This window comes from Phalacrocorax aristotelis, chromosome 4, assembly GCF_949628215.1.
Source record: "Phalacrocorax aristotelis chromosome 4, bGulAri2.1, whole genome shotgun sequence".
Classification (NCBI taxonomy): Eukaryota; Metazoa; Chordata; class Aves; order Suliformes; family Phalacrocoracidae; genus Phalacrocorax; species Phalacrocorax aristotelis.
The window spans coordinates 29,032,220-29,051,693 of NC_134279.1; the positions used below are offsets into that span (position 1 = coordinate 29,032,220).

The 19,474-nt window shown below is 40.0% G+C and overlaps 1 protein-coding gene across 5 annotated transcripts in view; it reads left to right on the plus strand.

Moving 5' to 3' along the window:
* EMCN (endomucin) overlaps positions 1-19,243 on the plus strand; it is a 55,578-nt gene extending 36,335 nt beyond the window's left edge. The window contains exons 7-12 of one of the 5 annotated variants that reach the window (XM_075090754.1): positions 891-944; positions 2,190-2,285; positions 4,012-4,036; positions 5,065-5,126; positions 12,953-13,066; positions 13,516-13,635. In XM_075090754.1, coding sequence (XP_074946855.1) covers positions 891-944; positions 2,190-2,285; positions 4,012-4,036; positions 5,065-5,126; positions 12,953-13,066; positions 13,516-13,535 — 371 coding nt within the window. In that variant the 3' untranslated portion in view covers positions 13,536-13,635. Of the gene's footprint in view, positions 1-890; positions 945-2,189; positions 2,286-4,011; positions 4,037-5,064; positions 5,127-6,647; positions 6,950-7,247; positions 7,921-12,952; positions 13,158-13,515; positions 13,636-16,229; positions 16,293-17,536 lie in introns of those variants that run through there. The other 4 variants (XM_075090755.1, XM_075090753.1, XM_075090757.1 and 1 more) reach the window with 4 other exon arrangements.
* Positions 19,244-19,474: the final 231 nt, after the last annotated feature.

The following is a 19,474-nucleotide window of genomic DNA, read 5'->3' on the forward strand; positions in this document are numbered from 1 at the left end:
AGCAATGGAAATGCTCAGCCTTGCGTTACAACTTCAATGCTAGGCATCCAGCTATGCATTTGTCCAGCTGGTCGGCTTCTTCAGTGGCAGTAAGCACACATGTACTCATGCCTCTGTCTAAGACGGAATGCAATATTGTATGCCATATAATGTAACTAGGGAATCACTGAGGTTTACTTTTTATTTTTCTCTTCTGAAGTTCAGTGATTTTTTTTTTTCCACAGACTGTATGCAGCAAGGTAATAAATATCTTGGGTTTGTTGATACCCAACTCAAATTCAGATTAGCACCTGAAGGTAGAAATTCATTCCTTTAAACCCTGCCCTATAAAATGCCCGGAAGCTCCCAACAGTCATTGCTGTCCCCAAATGTGGCAGAGGGGGCACGCACATCCGTTCATAATGCTCAACTGCCAAGAAAATCGCTGGCTACTAATATTGCACCTCTTTAGACTTCTTCATCTACTATTAGGATTTATTTTTTTTTTAATTAGCAGTGAAAAATTTTGGTCTTTCTTCTTTTGGAGGAAGGACTAATTTTTATAGAATCATAGAATCATTAAGGTTGGAAAAGACCTCCAGGATCACATCTGAACATCAACCCAACACTCTTACTTGTTTATTTGCTTGTCGAGATATCTTCTAATATTGAACAGTACCTTAACCTCCTAAAAGTGAAAAAGTTTGTGACTCATAACCTGTAAGTGGACAAGCAGACGCCTCTTGCCAAGTTATCCAGATATTATTGAGAACTGTGGAGCACCAAATGGCTCTAGAAGTGGGGACACAGAAGTTGGTTTGGGAGGGTAATTTTTGGGGGGCAGTTGTTTGGAGAGTTCTGGAAATTACATATTAACCTGAAAAGCAATATTGTTTCTTTTGCAAATCTAGCTTCTGGCAGTCCTGGGGAGAATAAAGTGCCAGAGGATGCTATCCACTACTCTAGTGAGTGTTCCTGCTTTATTGCCCACCTTTTGAGTTTTCAGTTGATCAGTTTGGCTTTTGATGAGTGATTGGAGTAGCAGAGAAACAAAACCGGCAGTTTTATTTCTAGCCTTACCAGACATAGACCCTATTACAAACCCAATTTAACTGCCTGTTATAAAACTCCTCTCAAAGAGTACCAGAGCTTGACAAGTTGACACCACTCTCACTGGAGAGCAGCACATTTATTCCCAAGGACTGAAGTCAAAGTGATAAAACTGGGGAAAAAAAAGTGAAGAGTCACCCCCTGTGGGAGAAGACACAAGAAAACATACAAAAAAGTTGTTCCTATACCATTATGAGCACATAGTATATGAATATATTGTTCTGAATTTATTATATTAATATATTGTTCATATTGTCATGGGAGAGAAGGGAGTCTTCTGCGAACTCTTCAAGCACTTGATATTTGCATGATGCATTTTACTTAATCTTTTATTTTAATATTATGCATCTCTAGGGCAAGAGTGTTGCTGCATATCTGCTATTTCCTACCCAAAGTACTGGCTTAGCAAAATATGTTTGATGTTTTTTCTACTGTAATCTTGTCTCCAGGCTCTCCCTCTAGTTCCATATATGCACACATGCTTATATATGAATATTAAATATTAATTTCATCAAGAGTTATTGAAGATGCTATTTCTAAATATCAGGCTGGCATGATGGCTGATGCTGAGGAAGGCTGCAGGAATGGAGCCACAGCTTCCCCTGACACAGGGCTTAGGCCAGCAGGCAAGAGAGTGCCTGCTAAATTTGAATGTGTCCGATTGCTGCCAGAGAGAAGACAAATGGGGAGAAACTGGGCTTATATATTTACCCAGGAAAGCTTCTCTTCATTACATAATTCTTTCCTTTTTGTTTCTTGGCTGGGAAACACCTGTCAGGAAATGGCAGATGGTGGGAAATAATAAAAGGAAAGAAATGTCCTCATTTAAAAAGGAGATCTTGCGTTTTCTGTCCCTGGTTGTAAGTGCTGTGGGGAATGTTACTGATTTATGTAACTCCTTGGTGTCTTTCTGGGTGTACAATGTTAAAAGAGAAATAATCACTTCAGCTGCTGAATTTTAGATGAGTCTTGTTTTCAAAAAAGAGAGGAAAAAATGCGTATATCAAAAAGTTATTCCTGAAACGCAACTGTTTTACAAAACCGTCGGGGGCCATCAACACTGGCCCCCAAACTGACACTACGTTCTCCCTCTTCTGCAGGTGTTATCTTGCCAATTGTCATCACCTTGATAGTCATTACCCTTTTTGTCTTCTTACTGGTGGCTTTGTACAGGATGTGCAAGAAGAAAACTCCAGGTATTTGGTTTGCTTTCTCTGTGGAGGGAAAATATGAATGTGGATTTTATTATTAAGAGATCTCTGGGGTCTTTTTAGATTACCTTAACCATAGATGTTGCAGTAGTCTGATAGGAAAGCTTCTTGTGTTTCAAAGTATTTTGCCTAAAGTAGGAAAGTACCACTTCATTTTCTAAATCACTAGGAAGGATTGAGGGAGCAAAAATGCCTCTGATTTTTGGAGAATACATAATGCCATAAAGCATTTTCTTCATGCTTTTGCAGATACAAAAAGCTAGCAAACAGCTGTGCTGACACAATCAGTCAATCAGGTAGAAAGAGACAGTGAAAACTAAGTTTGGAGATATTGTTTAACAAAAATCACTATATTTTATTTCTGTTCTAGATACAGGAAAAGCAATTGATATCAATGTTTTCTTTTAGGAATACTTGATATATACACATGCACATATACATACATACATATAGAAGTAAAGTTTTCCAGTTTCAGTATAATGCACATGGGTACAAAATCCCTGAGCATACAGTATTTTCAGAAACAGTCGTTCTGACAGGTCAGCTAAAGGTAGTATCTGTTTCGCTGCTGTCTGTGAAATACTTAAGATAATGGGGAGTGTAATTCCATTAAATTCCATTTGCCAAATGTTTCAAAGAGTTGCCCGAGTGGGCCACAGGCAAGTGTAATTCTCCATTAAGTGAAAACCCAGATCTGAATCCAGCCTGTGGGTTTTCTTTCCCTGTGAGCTGGCATGAGTTGGGAGACCTGTGCAGAAATCACCAGGCCTTGGAAATATAAAATCACAACAGGGTGTTGAAGCTGCACAGCAAGGCAAACAGTGTGTCACAATCAATTTAGCCAATGACATGGAAAACCAGACCCAGATAAACAGAAGAAGGTATGATTCTTGCTTAGGAAATTACTGGATATTTGGAGTCAAGAGGTAAAGACATGAGGTGAAGAATATTTCCTCACCATCACCCCCCACGCACAAATGCCAGCAGGCACAGTACTAGCAAATTCACTTGGAAGATAGAGTAGATCAATATCTGTGGTGCTTCCTGCAGGATTTGTTCAGGTCTATCCAGTGTGCTTCCCCCACAGATGGAGAGCCCTGTGCCCAGTGCCACGGGGCTACAATTGGCTCCGTGTTTCCAATGTAACACCTCAACCCCATCCATCTGCCCCTACTTGCACATAAGAATAAAATGTTTGGTATATGATTCATTTTGGGAAGAAACCCATTCCTCATTGTCGGGGATGACAGCCTCTGTTCTCAGATGTTGTGCCAGGTTGAACACCCCCACCCAGAGCATACAGTCTGGCAGCTTGTTCTCACACTCCCTTCACCCGTATCTTTTACCTCTCTTGTTATGTACTCAAGAACTGTTGCATGCTCACCTCCTCTGTGCCAGCTACCCGGGGATTTGGGAGCTGCAGGGAAAAATGTGCTTCTGTTGTGCTCTTGTACAAGTCATGTATCATTCTCCCCAGCTTCCAAAAGTATCAATTCGAGCAATATCAGTTCACTTTCATAGACGACATGGTTATCTTTTGGGAAGATGAACTATTCAACAATTCAAGCTGGCTGATTGTGTTAATGTACTTAATGAAGTACTGAAAAATTACAACTAAGCCTTCTGCTAGAAACTGCAATAGCTATGTCTAACTGTGTACTTAACTGAGTTCCAACAGTCAAAATGATATTAACTTTGTTCCTTCTTCCAGAGAGACAAGAGAACGGCACTGAACAGTAGGTTGAATCCTGTCTTTTCATTGCTTTGAGATCTATCATGGGGCACTTGTGAATGCAACAGATTGTGCATGAGATTTTCTTTGATCTCTCTCTGTTTAAACATAATAAGCGGTTGCCACCCCAAAGAGAAATATCCTGTTGAAAGTGATGCGCTTGCAGTTATTGTACACCTGTATGCATGATAAGCAGCTGTTCCAGCATGGATAGAAATGTGATGGCTCTCAGCTGTTTTGCCGGGGATCCTTTTGAAATGGATAAATGGCTTATGTTGTGCCACAGGGCCAATTCGCCCAGTCTTTTTTCTCATTTTTCCAATTTTTGCCCCATTGACTGTTCCCCACCACCACCACCATCTTTTCCTATCCCCCTTCTTTTGTTCTTGTTTTCTCTCTTTTTAGTGTTTTTTATTCAGGACTATTTTTCTTTTTCTCTGGCCCCCATTTATTTCATTTTCCTCTTTCCCATCATCTCTCCAGTAGTCCATTTGCAGATGCTCAATTAAAACAATATTGACATAAGGAGTTTCAGGATAGTGAGACTGAGAAAGATCAATTAGTAGATTTATACTAGAGGCCACTGAGTCTGGCTGTGGCCTCTGTGTTTTGCATCACCAAAAGCAACATTTGGGCTGCTGATTTACTTGCTAGCCCTGAGCCCCTGGGCATCTCATATGGTCCTTCTTGTAATTCAGTGGGGCTAAAAGCCTTGTATTGACAGAGAAGAAAGATAAGCTCCTCTTTTCTATCAGATGTACTTCTGTAAAGCACTAGATTGAATCTGGAGTCAGGCAACTTGATTTATTACATATTTTAAGAGAAAGGTGTTTTCAGATATATTGGTATATGGTGTTTTCTACCACCAAAACTTACACATGATCCCATGCAAAGCCCATTTCAAGCCTGGCAGTGTAGACTGGCATACTGTTGCCTCCTCCAGAACACAATCTTAGAGTTTTGTCTGGCTGACCAACATGCATGCTGGGATGCATGCTGACTGTCTGCTTCAACGTTTTCTGACTTCAACAGGGCTCAAACAGATAAAGAAGGAGTCAAACTTCTTTCTGTGAAGACAACTTCTCCTGAGACTGGTGAGTGTTTCCTCTATGTGTATGTCTGTCCCTCTGAGCTCAGAGAGGAGCAATTTTGGGATGTCATTTCCAATAGTAAAACCATCTTCAGTTCCTGTCAGGCCAAATTCACTGCAGACAATTCCTCTACAGTGCAAATCCCCAGATTGGGAGCCTATAGAACTGAAGTGCAGCTTCAGTGTGTGTGGTATCAGTATTTCAAAGTGAGAAGTATGACTATTCTAGGGAAAATATTTTTTTAAAATCATTGTTGGTAGGTGTTCTACAGCTAGGCATGTTCAGGAGTAACTGTGATCATTATATTTATCAGCTAGATCTGGCTATACAAGGAAGTTTGAGGACTGTTAATATCCCAGGGACCAAAAGGTTTGGGAGTCAGTGCTCTATGTAAACAGGGCTCTGCTGGAGTTGATGCTGGCAGTGTTCAGTCAGCCCTGTACCCAGCCACCCTTTGTATTCAAAATCCTACTCTCATTGCAAATTCCTCTGTCTTGTGCTTCACTGATCCAGTTTCTTGCAAAATGTGTGTGCAATAAAACCTAAAGGAACAGAGGTTATAGATAATATGCACAAAAGAAAGCAAAATCTCATCAATATAAGCTAAGCGATACATGTGGTTGTAGCTTCTGCAAGAAATAGAGTAGCATAAAATAAGACTGAGGTAGAACAAAATTCTGAATAACCTGTTTCCCAGCTATTCAACAAAAGAGAAAAGAAATAAAACCTCCCATGGTAGAGCTACTCATGGTGAAGCTTCCCCCCTTCACCCATTGCAGTTCACTTCCTCAGCTGTGTAGGTCCCACCTGTGTTCCTGCCTCATCTGCAGAAGTCCTTCAGGAAAAACAGACTCTTTATGCTTTTTTAGAAAAAACTTTTTTCTTTTTTTAAGGTTTCTGCTCATCTGTTTCCCCCACTGACATTTCAGAGGTGGTCCTATAGCTGGTCTTCCCTCTCTTGAGAATTTAGAAGTAGTCCTCTGAAACACAACACTTGAACTATCCTCTACTTGCTGGAGAGGCACAGTTTGTTCTTTCTAGCCTCTCTGCAATTCCCAGAAGCTTTTGTACAATCCAAAAGACCCACAGGGCAGCTCTGGGAGACCCCTTGCAACAAACAGGAGCTGTGCAAGGTCTCTGCAGCCTCGCAGGCACAGAGCAGCACACTAGCAGCCTAGAGGGGGAGGAGAAACATGCTCCATTGCATGTTGCGTCATTCTGCCCCACTGCTGCTAAGCAAATGCAAACTATGCTTTTGGCACTTACATGACTGCACTGCAAAGCTTTGTGATTTGGGAAAATTTTTTATATATGTACGTGTCTTTGGGAATGGACTTTTAGCTTTATTTTAAGGGGTACAGAGTTGTGTGTATGTTTACATTTAAAACTTTTTTTTTTTAATTGAATTAAGTCCGAAACTGGAATTTCTAGACATTTTTTGACTGACTCTGCCCTCATAGCAGTTTCAATAATAAAGTAACTTCACTGACAGCAGCAGAATTAAGAACTACTTGTGTTTTACAGCAGGGTAGATGAGAAAAGAATCAGGCTCACTGTTTTTTCCACAAGATGAGGTCTGGTGCCTGTTAATCAGCTACTGCTTCACCAAGCGTCTGAATTTCTTCCATCCAGAGGATGCTTGATACTCTTTTTTACTGAAGTATGATGTATGCATGCTATAATTGGAAGGGATGAGTCATAACCACTTAGAAGACAAGATCCTTGCCCTCTTCTCGTTAATACAATTCATATTTAAACTAGCTACTATTTTCTCTTTAATTCTTACATCTTTATATGTTTCAAAATTAAACGTGCTTTTACAGAAATGGAAGTCCTGTTTTTCCTCAGGTTTTTAGAGACACTTTACTTAAAAGCACTCTGAAAGAAGGGCCTGGTTTCTTACAGAAATATTTGTCGCTCATACAGGTATTTTGGAATATGTTAGGATACCTGCCCATTTGAATAAGATTTACTTGTGTCATTAAAAGCTCAGGCATAAAGGCAACTGCTTCTTAGAGTACAGATAGAAAATTGAGAAAAGTCTGACTCATGTTCCCTCTTATAACTACCAAAACCAATTGCACTGTGTAAAACTTATTTCATGTTCTTCTTTTTCCTTTATAGACACTTAAAATCCAGCTCAATTAAAAGGTGAATTAATTGTCCGACCATTTAGAAAGTGTGTGTTATAGCTGCCTCTGACTGTACATACCAACAAAACTGCAAAAGGTTTTGACTAGAAGTAGAAAGTTCTTAGGAGCATCCTTAACTTTACAGATGGTCCTACATCATCCTCTCACTATCAATAGACTGCTCGGCTGCCGAAGTTCAAACATACATACAAAAAATTTCTGCTTTGACATGTATTCAATTTAAGCTTATTTATAAGTATACTTTATGGAGTTTTTTAGTTTTTACTTTTATTATTCCAAACAGAAGATTTTGAGATTGTATAAATGTTTCAAGAATGAGTAAAAAAACCATATATACAAAGCAAGTAAGGATATGACCTACAAACTGTTCAAGCAGGCAACCTAGAAAAACCCTGTGTCAGTGTTGTACATGATATATCTTGATCAAATGTTATGGTGAGTTTAATCTTGCCTTATTTTATCTATCTAAAAACTAAGCCGACTGCACATAGTCAGTTGAAAGAGATCTATGTGTCCAGAGGGCTATTTATCCCATCTGCCTTGGACACATATCTTGAACTGGAATGAGCTGGGCTATGGAGGTCCATTGATTACTGAAGAATCCTATTTTAGGACTTCTATAGCGAGGTTCTGCCTACAAATTGAAAGAAAAATGAAAGATTCCTTTTTCAGAAGCATAGCTGAATCAGATTTAATCAAGAATATTATTTCAGATGCCCACAATTAATGTGAAAGAACACAGGAGAGCAGTCTTCAGTTAAGCCTGGACTAAAGTAACATTTTTTAATTGAGGAATATCATCAGGAACACTAGGTAAAACTGAGCTTTAATAATCGTAGTTTTTAAAACTCTTCTTAGAAAGATGGCATTGATGATGGCTTATGAGCTCTAAGGTACTACTGGTTGAGAATTGATGTAAAGTAAAAAATCAAACAGACAAAACTAAACACTTTCAATTTTTCGTCACATTTGCCAGTTAACTGCAACACCTGATGCAAGATAAATGCCTGTACGTGCTTCTTATCTGAAAACTCAACTTGGATAAAAACGCTCATGATAGTGAATAGTTGCAAAAGTTTTACACTAATGGGCAAATAGAGGATTTGCTACAGCCATTCTGTGTTGACTATACAGGCAAATTGAGCGTGGCTCTTCCTAGGGATAATAAATGGTATTCTATGAATACTGAGCTCTAGAAAATCTACCTGCAAAAATATTTCTGATTTGGGATTCAACATAACCCACAGAACTGCATGTTTGACTTGTCAGTGGTAGATGCGTTTCCCAAGAATGTAAGACAGAGGGTTTTATTTGATGACTAAGAGGTCAATACCATCATCATGATATTAAGGATGAAGTATTGCCTATCTTGAAAACATACTTAACTTGTACTGTAAGCGTTCTTGCATAGTTCACTGAAAACCAGAAAAGGTATTGATCATCTTTTAGGACTCAGGAAAAATGTTGAGAGATGGAAATTCCTCAGTAACACAATGGTTGAGGAATAGAAATTGAGGTAAGGCTACTCCATACAGATGAATGATGCATGACAGAAATATTGATACCCAAGTAATGATTTGACAAATTTTTTTATGGCCTTTGCCTGGAGTACCCATTCTAGAACTGGTAAAATGTATGAAGGGCCTTTATAGTAGCAGCACACCAGTTTGCTATTTAATATAAAGTCTTATAGGAATGTGGCAGGTGACATAATATTTTAGAGTTGTTAGGTACAATCCTGGCACCCTAGCATATGCTGATTCTTTAGCACATGTTTTCTAATCAGTGTGTGCTCCATTGAGATGATAGGGTAGGATATGGCTTACTCAGCTTCTAGGGGTATTGTCTGTTCTGCGTTGAATTTGCTGGAAGGATATTAAATGCGTCAAAGCTAATGCGGCTCAGACTTTGGTGGGCTACCTGGACTGGAAGGTGGCTGGAGAAGGGTCCATGGTACACACCTGCATTAAGGCTTCCCAAGACACCCACTGTGGACACAAATGAAAATTAAAGGGTTGCTACTAAACAAAGCTGGGAAAATGTACCAGGCAAACATGGATATTTGAGGAGACACCTGACCTGTCACATGTGAAACACCCTTAACTTACTGTAATCACGTTGGAGAAATGGATCAGTCAGTTCTAGAGGCACTCTCAGATGGCAATACAGTACAAAGTAGTATGAACTGACGATGTGGAACAACGAGCATTCCCCATATGTTCCACATTTCTTCCAAAAGCTGCTGTTGGTTAACAGTAGTAACAAACAGAGCTGTTGCCTGCTTCTTCAACTGGATGCATTTCCTGCCTGTAGATTTTAATAACATTTCTTGGGTATGTCCCTTGCACAAGTTGAGCCACCTACCTTGAAGATATGTGGGATTTCATGGCATAAATTAATTAGACCCTATAACTTCAATCACTTTTGAGATGACCCTAGTTTGTGCCTGAAGCATTCTTCTGGAGTTCCTAAATTTCCAAAGCTGCCTCTGTAAAGGCTTTGAGGATTCCTAGCCTTCGATGTCAGAGGCAGATGACTGTACTATACATAGCGACAGAGCACCAAAATCATCACAGAACAAAGAAGAATCCCTTGTTCTCATTCAGCACAAAGACTTGCCTCGGTCATTGGAACACACATTAAGTTCAGCACCTGACAAGACAGTCCACTGTGGTGCTAAGGTTTGGACCTGGAAAATCCTGTGGTCTTCTGAAATGATGTGGTTGAATGACAATATCTTCATCACTGGTTCCCATGAATCTCCAAACGCTGAGACTGTTTAATTGTTCTGCCTCTGGCTGTGGTAGAATGGGACAAATCTGGAGCTGGGGTAGATTATTCTTCCTTGGTTTTTCTTACGCTGATCACATCTGAGCATGGACCGTGGCATTTAAGGAGGTAAGAAATCTTTGGGTTTTACCTCATTAGGGGCCTAACCCAAGGAAACATCCCTGCTAGGGGACATGGCCCCATAGCAGGCCATGGGGTTTCTCAACATGCATTGGTAGTTTTATCTCTCTCTTATTTTGTCTAGGATCCAGGTGGATGGCTCCAGGAGCAGGTGAAGAAGCGGGATCTCTAGGTGAGGCACTGCCACTGAAAATTTCCTTCTCTCCTCTTCTCACTTGCAAGATAAGCAATGCAGGCCAGTGGAGAGCAGTCTACTGGCATGCTGCGTGCTTAGAAGCTGTAAGAGTGGGTGTCTCTACTCATATGAGGATATGATATTGATGATTTCTTTTTCCTATTACAAACAGTACTTTCAGTGGGTTTTTTTGTGGGTTTTTTGTGTTTTTTTTGTTGTTGTTGTTGTTTTGTTTTACCCTGCAGGTAGAAAACCTAGAAACTGCTTCATAGAAAAGGGTCCCTTCACAACAAAAAGAGAGATCAAGTACCTGCTTCCCTCTCCTTCTCTTTCACATTTTCTGATACTCTATTTTTTTAAGCTTGTATTGTATAATGGCCTGAATTTGTGTTTTCTTTCTTCATAGAAATGAAAGAATAAAATTTCCCAGCTTTTTGCAGCTCATTCTGTTTGTATTTACTCGCACCACACAGATCTGACTGCACGCGCTTCTAGCTGAGACTTTTGGGCAAAACTGTAGTCAAAAACATTAAAATGGCATATGCTTCCTTCTGTGTTTCTAATTCAGTTTGTGAGCTGTGCATATTTGCAAGAGTTTTTAAAGCAGTCTTTTACCTTCAGAGAACATTGAGGTTCAGGTGATGTTTTCATTTGTGGAGCGTTTGCTACCTTTCCAGCCTGTAGCTTTCTGAGATACTCCTCTGTTGAGGGAGCCACCTCCCTACCCTTTGCTAGCCATTCAGCAGCAATTGCGTTCCTATCCTTCACCTGAACGTTTTGATATGTGCTCTCTCTGCCACGGTGAATTGTACAGAACCTTCGGTCCTGCTGATGATGGGAAGGAGCAGTTTGCAGGCGCATGGGTGAAGTGCGTGGCTGGGGAGTGCTGCAGCATGTCGCAGGTGCTGGACCCACTGGCACGCACCAAACCCAGCCAGCGTATCCAGGTGCTGGGTCCTGCTCAGTGCTGTTCTCCAGCATCTGTAATGCACCCCTCTTTCTTTTAGTCCGGCATGGGAAAAATAGACATCTAGATTCCTCTGTCTGCAGAGATAGTTTTATACTTTCATAAAGCATAGGTTTCTGCACTTACAGTTTATTAAAAGTTTGCCTTAATTCTTTGCTCCAAACCAGATTGCCACTTATGAGCTATTTCTCAGCAGCAGATATTACAGTGAAATAACAGCACAACTCATTTTTTCTTACAGACAATGTAATTGGAGATGCAGTACAACCTACTTTTTATGTCAAAGACTATTTTTTTATATTCTTTTTCTTCCAGCTTTCCCAATAATGTCAAAGAGGGCTTTACCCAGGTCAAAGACTTTCTGTACTCATAGTGATATAACCTGTTAAGTCTTTTTTATATCATCTTGTTCTGCAGTGTGTATGTATTCTGAATAATATAGTCAGATTCTGAATCACATGGGAGGGAGGGGGGAGAAATTACAATGAGATTAATACAATAGCCTTCCACAAAGGTGAGACAAAGAAATATTTGTTTCAGAGCTTCCAAATGGATTTTATACAATCTGTGATTTCAGCTGATTATGTGCTTTTTACGTATTCACATACACTGGGATCAGGATGCAACGTTAATAGTCAGAAATGAGTATATCTGTGAGAGTGAAAAATCAAACACTGCACAAGTCAAATTTTAATTAGGAATAAAACCTTGTATTTTCATTGAAAGACTATCACTTTCCTGGTTAAACATTTAACTTTGCAGAGTCCTCAGTATCTGTGTACTCAGTCTACTTCCCATGCACTTAAAACAAATACGTTGAAGGATCAGGAGTTATGAATACCAAGTTTTTCCTATTGCATCTTCCTTATCCTCATCCTTTATAAGCACCACTGCATTTTAGAGGAGGATACGAGCAGCATGTATTGGATCAGGCCCAGTGCCTAGACTGCCAATTTACTTGGGTGAGTCAGTGATTTGGGCTCCAGAAGAAGTGTTTGAGGGGTGCCACAGGGGAGGCTGTGCATGTGAAAGATCGGTGCTGTATTACAGTGGTTGCTAAAGCACCTCCTTTTTTAATATTGAAGCTATGATCTGAGCCAGCTGTACTTGCTCAGATGCTGGATCTATGTAGCCTCAAATCCTGTCACTGAGGGTGGTTAGCATGAGATTTGAAGGGAAGGATAACAAATAAGGCAGGAGTCCAGCAATGTGTCCACTGCCATAGCCTTCCAGCAGTCTGTGGCTTGGCGACGTCCTGAACCAGAGGTTGTATTTTTGATGCTTCATAGTTCTCAGTGGCTTTTATTTCCATGCATTTGTCTTATCCCCTGTGGCACCCACAGCCTCCTGCAGCATTAAGCTAGACAGTTTAGCTACAAGTCTGTCTGTACGATATGACAGTAATGTTTAGAGACTTCACGGTGCCTATGTCTTTGTGTTTACAATGCAATTTCAGGCAAAAATCAACAAACAGGTGCAGCATGGGAGAATGAGAGGGAGAATAAAAGGTTTAATGGAAGGCTTTGCTTGTCAGCTAAAACTTCCATGTCAGTATCAACCTGATTTCATTTTCCAAATATTCATCCTAAGGCTTCTTTCTCAAACTGTGCATCATTTCTTTCAGTTTTTGTAGAAGTGCGCGATATATATGAGGTTGGCTTCTCGCTGCCCTCTGCCAACCTATATGAGCCCACAACTCCTCCTCCATCAGGAGTGGTGTCACAAGGCAGGACTGCAGGTAAAGGGGGTCACATTGCATCACAGCTGTGCAGTTGACAGTGCTTTAACTGCACCCAATACTTTCTTCCAGTTCCCTTCATCTCCACTTTCTGCAGTTCACTCATTTACTTACCAAAGTAGACAAATATGCAATGAATTTTCAACCCATTATCACAAAATTATTGCCATGGTACCTATCAAATGGGATCAACAATACTAGGTTACCTTTATATCCTATATAACTATATCTCTAGATATAGGTGCTGTATAGCTATATTGTAAGAATCTGATGGTTAAAGTGTCTCTTGATACCTTCCATCTCCTGATGTGCAACACTGGAGTTCAAGTGTGTCACCCTCCCCTACATGGATAACCCAGAATCAACAAAAGTCAGTTTTTCACTTATGACATTGTCCAGCAATTTTGCTTTTGTTGGTATTAACTATACCCTTTCTCTCTTGACAACAGCCTTCAAACCATGCAGGTAATCCATCTAGACTGGTTGAGCACTGCCACAGCACTGCGTGTTTTCTCCATTGGCAAACAGCTCTGTGTGAAATAATCCCTTCAGTCAATTAAAATATCATCTCTTCTAAAAAAATACTAAACACAAGTATTTGGTTTTCATTTCCCTTATGGGAAGCAAGGTCATGTTTCTAGTGGGTGATAGTTTGGGGGCAAGTTTGGTTTTTCCGCAGTCTTGGAATTTATTTCTGTCACTTAAGGATATTTTTAGATCAATACAACTGTCCTGCAACTTGCAACTAACCTGAACATTCTTCTTAATTTGCTTTTTATGTTGCAGCTGGATATTTAGCACAGCATCAAACTGCTGAGCCATTAGACTCCAAAACTGTTCTAGACATCTCTCTGTGAAGTCTTAAGCCATATTGCAGCCCTGTAACTAAAAGCATGTGTTACCCTCATTTCTCTTATCAGAGAGCATCTGTGTGACCATGTCCTCTCCAGGATATAATCATTCTCTCTTCATCTGTGAATTTCTAGTTGGCGCTAATGATTATAGAACTTGCAATGCAAGGATCTTCAGCCACATTGGCAACCACAGAGTAGTGATAACTTGGTTTTGTTGCAGAATTCTTGCAGGCTTCTGTCCTCTTGGGTGTGCAGTGGCAAAGCAACACAGTGCCACTTCCCTGCCTGCATCGAACACTCATCGGGCAATCGCTGATATTACAGGGGGATGTTGACCCCAGCAGTAGTTCGTGGCAGTTTACTATTTCCAGGGATTGTGTGTATAGCACCAGAAAATCTACACAGGGCACGTGAGTGTCTGTGTGCTGCAGTCTCAGCGTCTGCAATAAGGCAAATTCACCACTCCTGTCCCGACCACCGATGATGGCAGGTACCACTCGAGCAGCCTGCCTTGTGCAGCCAGCACTGCCTCACCCATTCCATACTCTGATCCAAAGCCTGTTGACATCAATGGGATGTTATCCAGGGAGCTACGCAGGCTCTGGAGCATCTCCTTAGAGGTGCTATTTTTCCTGTGCCACAAAGTATGTCTTCCATGTAATTCTGCCTAATTTCTAGCATAGGCAGAACAACCAGCTGAGAGTGGAACTGATAAAGTATTGATATTTATTACACTTATTGAATATTACCTTCTCCATGGTATTGCTATTCTCAATTAATTTATCCTACACCTTCCTTTTTAAACAATCTTGCCAATTTCTCCCTTTCATGCCCTTTTAAATCTTCTATTTCTGTATATTGAACAAAGAAGGTAAAAACATTCAGAAGGAAGAAATAATAAAGGAAGAAATTAATAAAAATAAATTAAAAAAGAAATTAAAGTTCTTGAGAATCTCATTCCTTTGTTAGTACAAAACTATACAACATTTGAACTGGTTCACTTTAGCTTTTCAAAACAAGATTTTTGTCTAAACAAAATCTTTTCACCTACCAACAATGTATAAATGTTGTTGAAATGTTTCATCTTTTTCTATCAGAAACTTGTGTTTTCCTTTTATCTACAAAATTGTATTATGAATTATTGAAGTAGTTGCTGAAGGCCTTTTTAGCTGAAAGTTAACATCATCAGAACTTCTGAAGCTCTTAGCAACACTTCATAATATATTTAAAATAATTTTATCCAAAATTGAACACCTGAGAAGCAAACACCATTCTGACACATTGTTGTTGAACAGTTTTCAATGTTTCTCATTGAACCCTATCAGATAGCAGTTCTCTACTCATCTCCAAAAGACTGCACTAGAAAGACCTTTTTTCTGCCAAGAAAATCTGTCTAAAAACCATTGACGAGTCTTCTATTTTCTTCAGGAGTGCAACTATTTAATTTGACTGCTAATTATTTAAATGCATAATCAGTGAATTTGTTATAATCCTAATTTGTATTGCAATTTTCAACCCCAGGCTATAGATCATATGCAAGCTTTTTAATACATATTCACTTTTGCCAGAATGTAATATATCTCTTCAATTTCTTGCCCCTCATGTATGTGTCACACATTAAATTGTCTGCCGCAGGTGAGCAGAGAGGCAGAAGGCAGTTTCCTGGAGGTATTTGGATTTTCCCACTCCTGTGCCTGTTTCCATGGGGTTCTGTCCAGTCTGGGGATGCCGTTCCCTGTTCATCTCCATATATGAATCTCTGGCACAAAGAAACTGCTGTTCCCAGGACATGCATTTGGAAATAGGGCTCATCCTCATCTAGAGGCTTATTTGTCTGCCTATAATTGCTGGTAGTGGCTCTGCTGCTCCAGGGAAGGAGGAGTGAGAACTGTCTGTAATCCCTGACTGAAGTCATTAAGTGTTCATTTTCCTGCTTTGGAGGAACCAAGCTGCTGTCAGCGATATTGGCAAAATTAATTTTATAGTTGTATCTTTTTCTTTTCATACTTTTTGTAACTTAATATCCTAATCATAGTTAATAATTAACTAAAGTCTTATGCCTTTTCTATCCCCTTGAGAACTGCCTTGGAAATACTTTGTGGTAGTAGCCCATCATTTGAGAGGAAATGATAGGGGAAATAAGCTATAAAACACAGAGTAGTAAAAAATCTATTGTGTGGACAGTTTTTGCTGGTCTGACAAGGAGACTGGCTAGTTTGTATGGTGGTCGGTGATGTGTTCCTGTTAGACTCATTTGTCCTTTTGTCTTTGTATGTTTAACTGATGCAAATATATCTTCTGTTCCTTAGGAGAGCATTCATCTCAGGGGAAGAATAAAACTCGGCAACTCTTCACACCTCAGCAATAAATATGTAAGTTTATTGCTTTTGTCTTATGTCCTCTAACATTAGGATTTATTAGTCTCAGTAATACTTGTTAGTCTCAATGTTGTGCCACGTAACTAAACAAAAGGCTTAAAAATGCAAAACAAAAAAAGCAATGACTTCACTTGTCAGCAGCCTCAAGGAGCCATGGCTTAAACAAAGCTCAGCTTGAGCACACCATCACAAACAGAGTCCCAGGCAAACTGAGGGACTAAAGAAGCTGCCACCTTGCAGAGGGAGACCTTTATAGGCATAGCATTTGGCTTTAACTGTTTAGCATTTCCTGGTTGTAATTCCCTAGGTGAATCTTCTTTTTCTTTGTGTGAGAAGTAAGAGATTTTTAAAGGCAGCTACCGATAAAAAAAGGAACTTAGTATCCAGAAATGCTCTGCTCCTTTGGTTTAATGAAGAATCTGTGTCCATTCCACATCATGCAAAAGCAAGCGCTTTCATTGAGGTGGTTTATTGTGGCTTGAAATCCTTGGTGGCTAACATATAAAACTAGCAGTCGTTGGACAATATTGTTATGTGTGCAAGGGCAGAGACTGTCTGAGTACCTCCACTGTTTGTGATGTGGGTGGTGCATTTTCCTTCATGTACAAAGCTTTCTCAGGCACCATAATCTCCACTTCCCATGGAGCTGCTTCTTTCATTTGTGGGGAAACGGGGTCCTTTGCTGAGGGTGGGAGAAGGAAACAGCTGTGGAAAAGGGGTAGGCTGTGGGAAGGGCCCTGTGTGACCAGTGAGGTGCAGGGAGGTAGAGGAGAAGGATGGCCTGAGGAACTAGGTGTCACAGCATAAGCGGGATGGGCTGGACAGAGGCAGCTATGTTGGGCCCAGACAAAGCCCAGCCTTCCACCATCACTGTAGGATGAAACCCCTCTAAAAGAGGTCCCACCACCCTCCACCGAGAAAGATCTGGTTGCCTGGTAATGTGGAGAGACCCTTCTGAAAAACGTGAACAAACTGAGCTTTCCTGGTGTCAACAGTAAGGACAAAATAACCTTCTTTGTCCCTTGAATTAGAGCAGCAGAATGCAATTTTGCCTACCTTACTGAAATACCAGAGGTGGTTCTGTTTGGCAGATGTAGGATGATGTCCTGGACAATGGATTTACTCCTTGTTGTCCATCCCATGTTGGGTTTACTCTACGTCATCCATTTCAGCTTACTCTTGTGTTTCTGAACAACCTTATGTGGAATAATAATCTTGAGATGCTGTTGTCGTTTCAGATGTGCAGCAGCCTGTTTTATCACAATATGCAGGAACATCTCACCAAAGTTGCATTTCCACAGGAAATGTGGAGCAGCTGAAGCTTTTTACCAGGCAGGACATTTGCGTTAATGACCAGCTCTTGACTTCTAAATCTCAAGTGTCTCCTGTCCCTTCTGGAATGACACGTAATTTTTTGATGGCTTAATAACTGGTATATGATACGTATTTATTATTTTGACATATAGTAAAAGCAGGAAGACTTTCAAGAAGGTTGAAGAGAATGTAAAAATCAGATTATGTTTGCATAATGGTTACTAAAAATGTTTTCTGCACATACAGGAAGGAATATTTTAGCATACTTTGCTGAACTTATGGTGGATAGGATTCTTTTAATTGTACGTAGCAAAATACAAACAGGGCCTGACCCTTGAAACAGTACTGGGCAAATTGCCACTATGAAAATTAATTCAGTAATTTCCATGACACTTCTCACTGTAGCACACACTTCGCTTGTCATAAATGTTTACAGGATGGGATGCCTGCGTGAAATGCTGAAGTGTGCGCTTTCTTCTGCAAAGGGGGGAATATACCTCGCACTGAGGCTCTTTGAAGTTCTGTAAATTACTGAATATGATCCTGGTAATGTAGCAGCAACATAGTTTATTTTCACCTGTTCTTTGGCTAATTGCATTATGGGTGCTATAAATATGTCTCCTATATGGCCTGGGGTGTGCAGTGGGGATTAGCAAGATAAGCAATTTTACAGATGAACCTTCTTCCCTCTGTTCTGAGTAATGCATGGGATTCCTGTGGGTTATTGAATAACTCTGGAAGTTTAAAGAGTGTTTCAAGTGCTAATTACAGACTCTATTAATTTGTACAGAGCTGGCAATTCAAAAATATCAAGTAGTGCTTCTACCTGCATGTATCCTACTTTTCTAGAACTATAAATGTTTGAAAATTGTATTACCGTGAGCATCTGCTCAGTCTCAATCCACTGACTTTGGTAGTGTGCCAAGAACGTCCATTGTTTTATTGTCTTCTTTCAATTCGCTAACTGGTAGTGTAAGTGCTGGACCAAGAGCCAGGATGATGATCTAAGTTTTGATACCTATTGATATAATGCTTTTGAGGACCTTCTCTCTCCGATTTCCCTCTCTGAAATAATAAAACCTACCTAGCAGTATGTTAAAAGATTGAGCAGATTTGTAAGTTCATGTCTATACATGAAGCTGAAAAGGGTTCTTGTGCTTGACCGTTGCTCTTATTTCCACTTTGATGGGTCTAATAATCCTCTATCTTAGCGGCCCCAAGAGAAACTTTTGATGAAGCTCTGTAAAAGATGGGGAACCAAAAAGTGTCCTCCATGCTGCAGCTGAACTTATGTGGTTCATTCCTGGATCTCTTGGGTTGCTCAGGAGCAGAGGAGTCTTGGATGCCTACTTTGGAAAGGTCAGGCCATCTAAAATACACTAGTTGTCATCTGCAACTATTCAGATTCCCGATTGCTGAACTTTCCTATGAAAAATGCAATTATTGTGGATTTTCATGTTGATTTAAAAGAAAACAAAAAAAAGTATTTTGTGGCATGTTGCATCATACTGAAAGGAAAATAGAAAAAAGCAGAGAAAGATTGTGCAAAATTTGTTCAGAAACTACCACGGTGTGTCAAGAAAAAAAAAACAACAAACTACTGCCTATTAAAAGTTATTCTCTTTATTAAATGGCTCTTATTTTTCTCTTTGCAGAAATGCAATTCATTACCCATACTTAATACAACTATTGTTCATTACTGTGTATTCATGTAGCAGAGTGAGCTGAGCTCTTCACGGTGAGCTTAGGGAACAGACATTAGATTTTCTGGGCGTGGCGGTGGCAGGAGCATGAGACCTTGCGGAAGGCATGCTGGGGGTGGCAAGTGGAGCACAGAAAACTCCTCATTACAAGACTTGGTG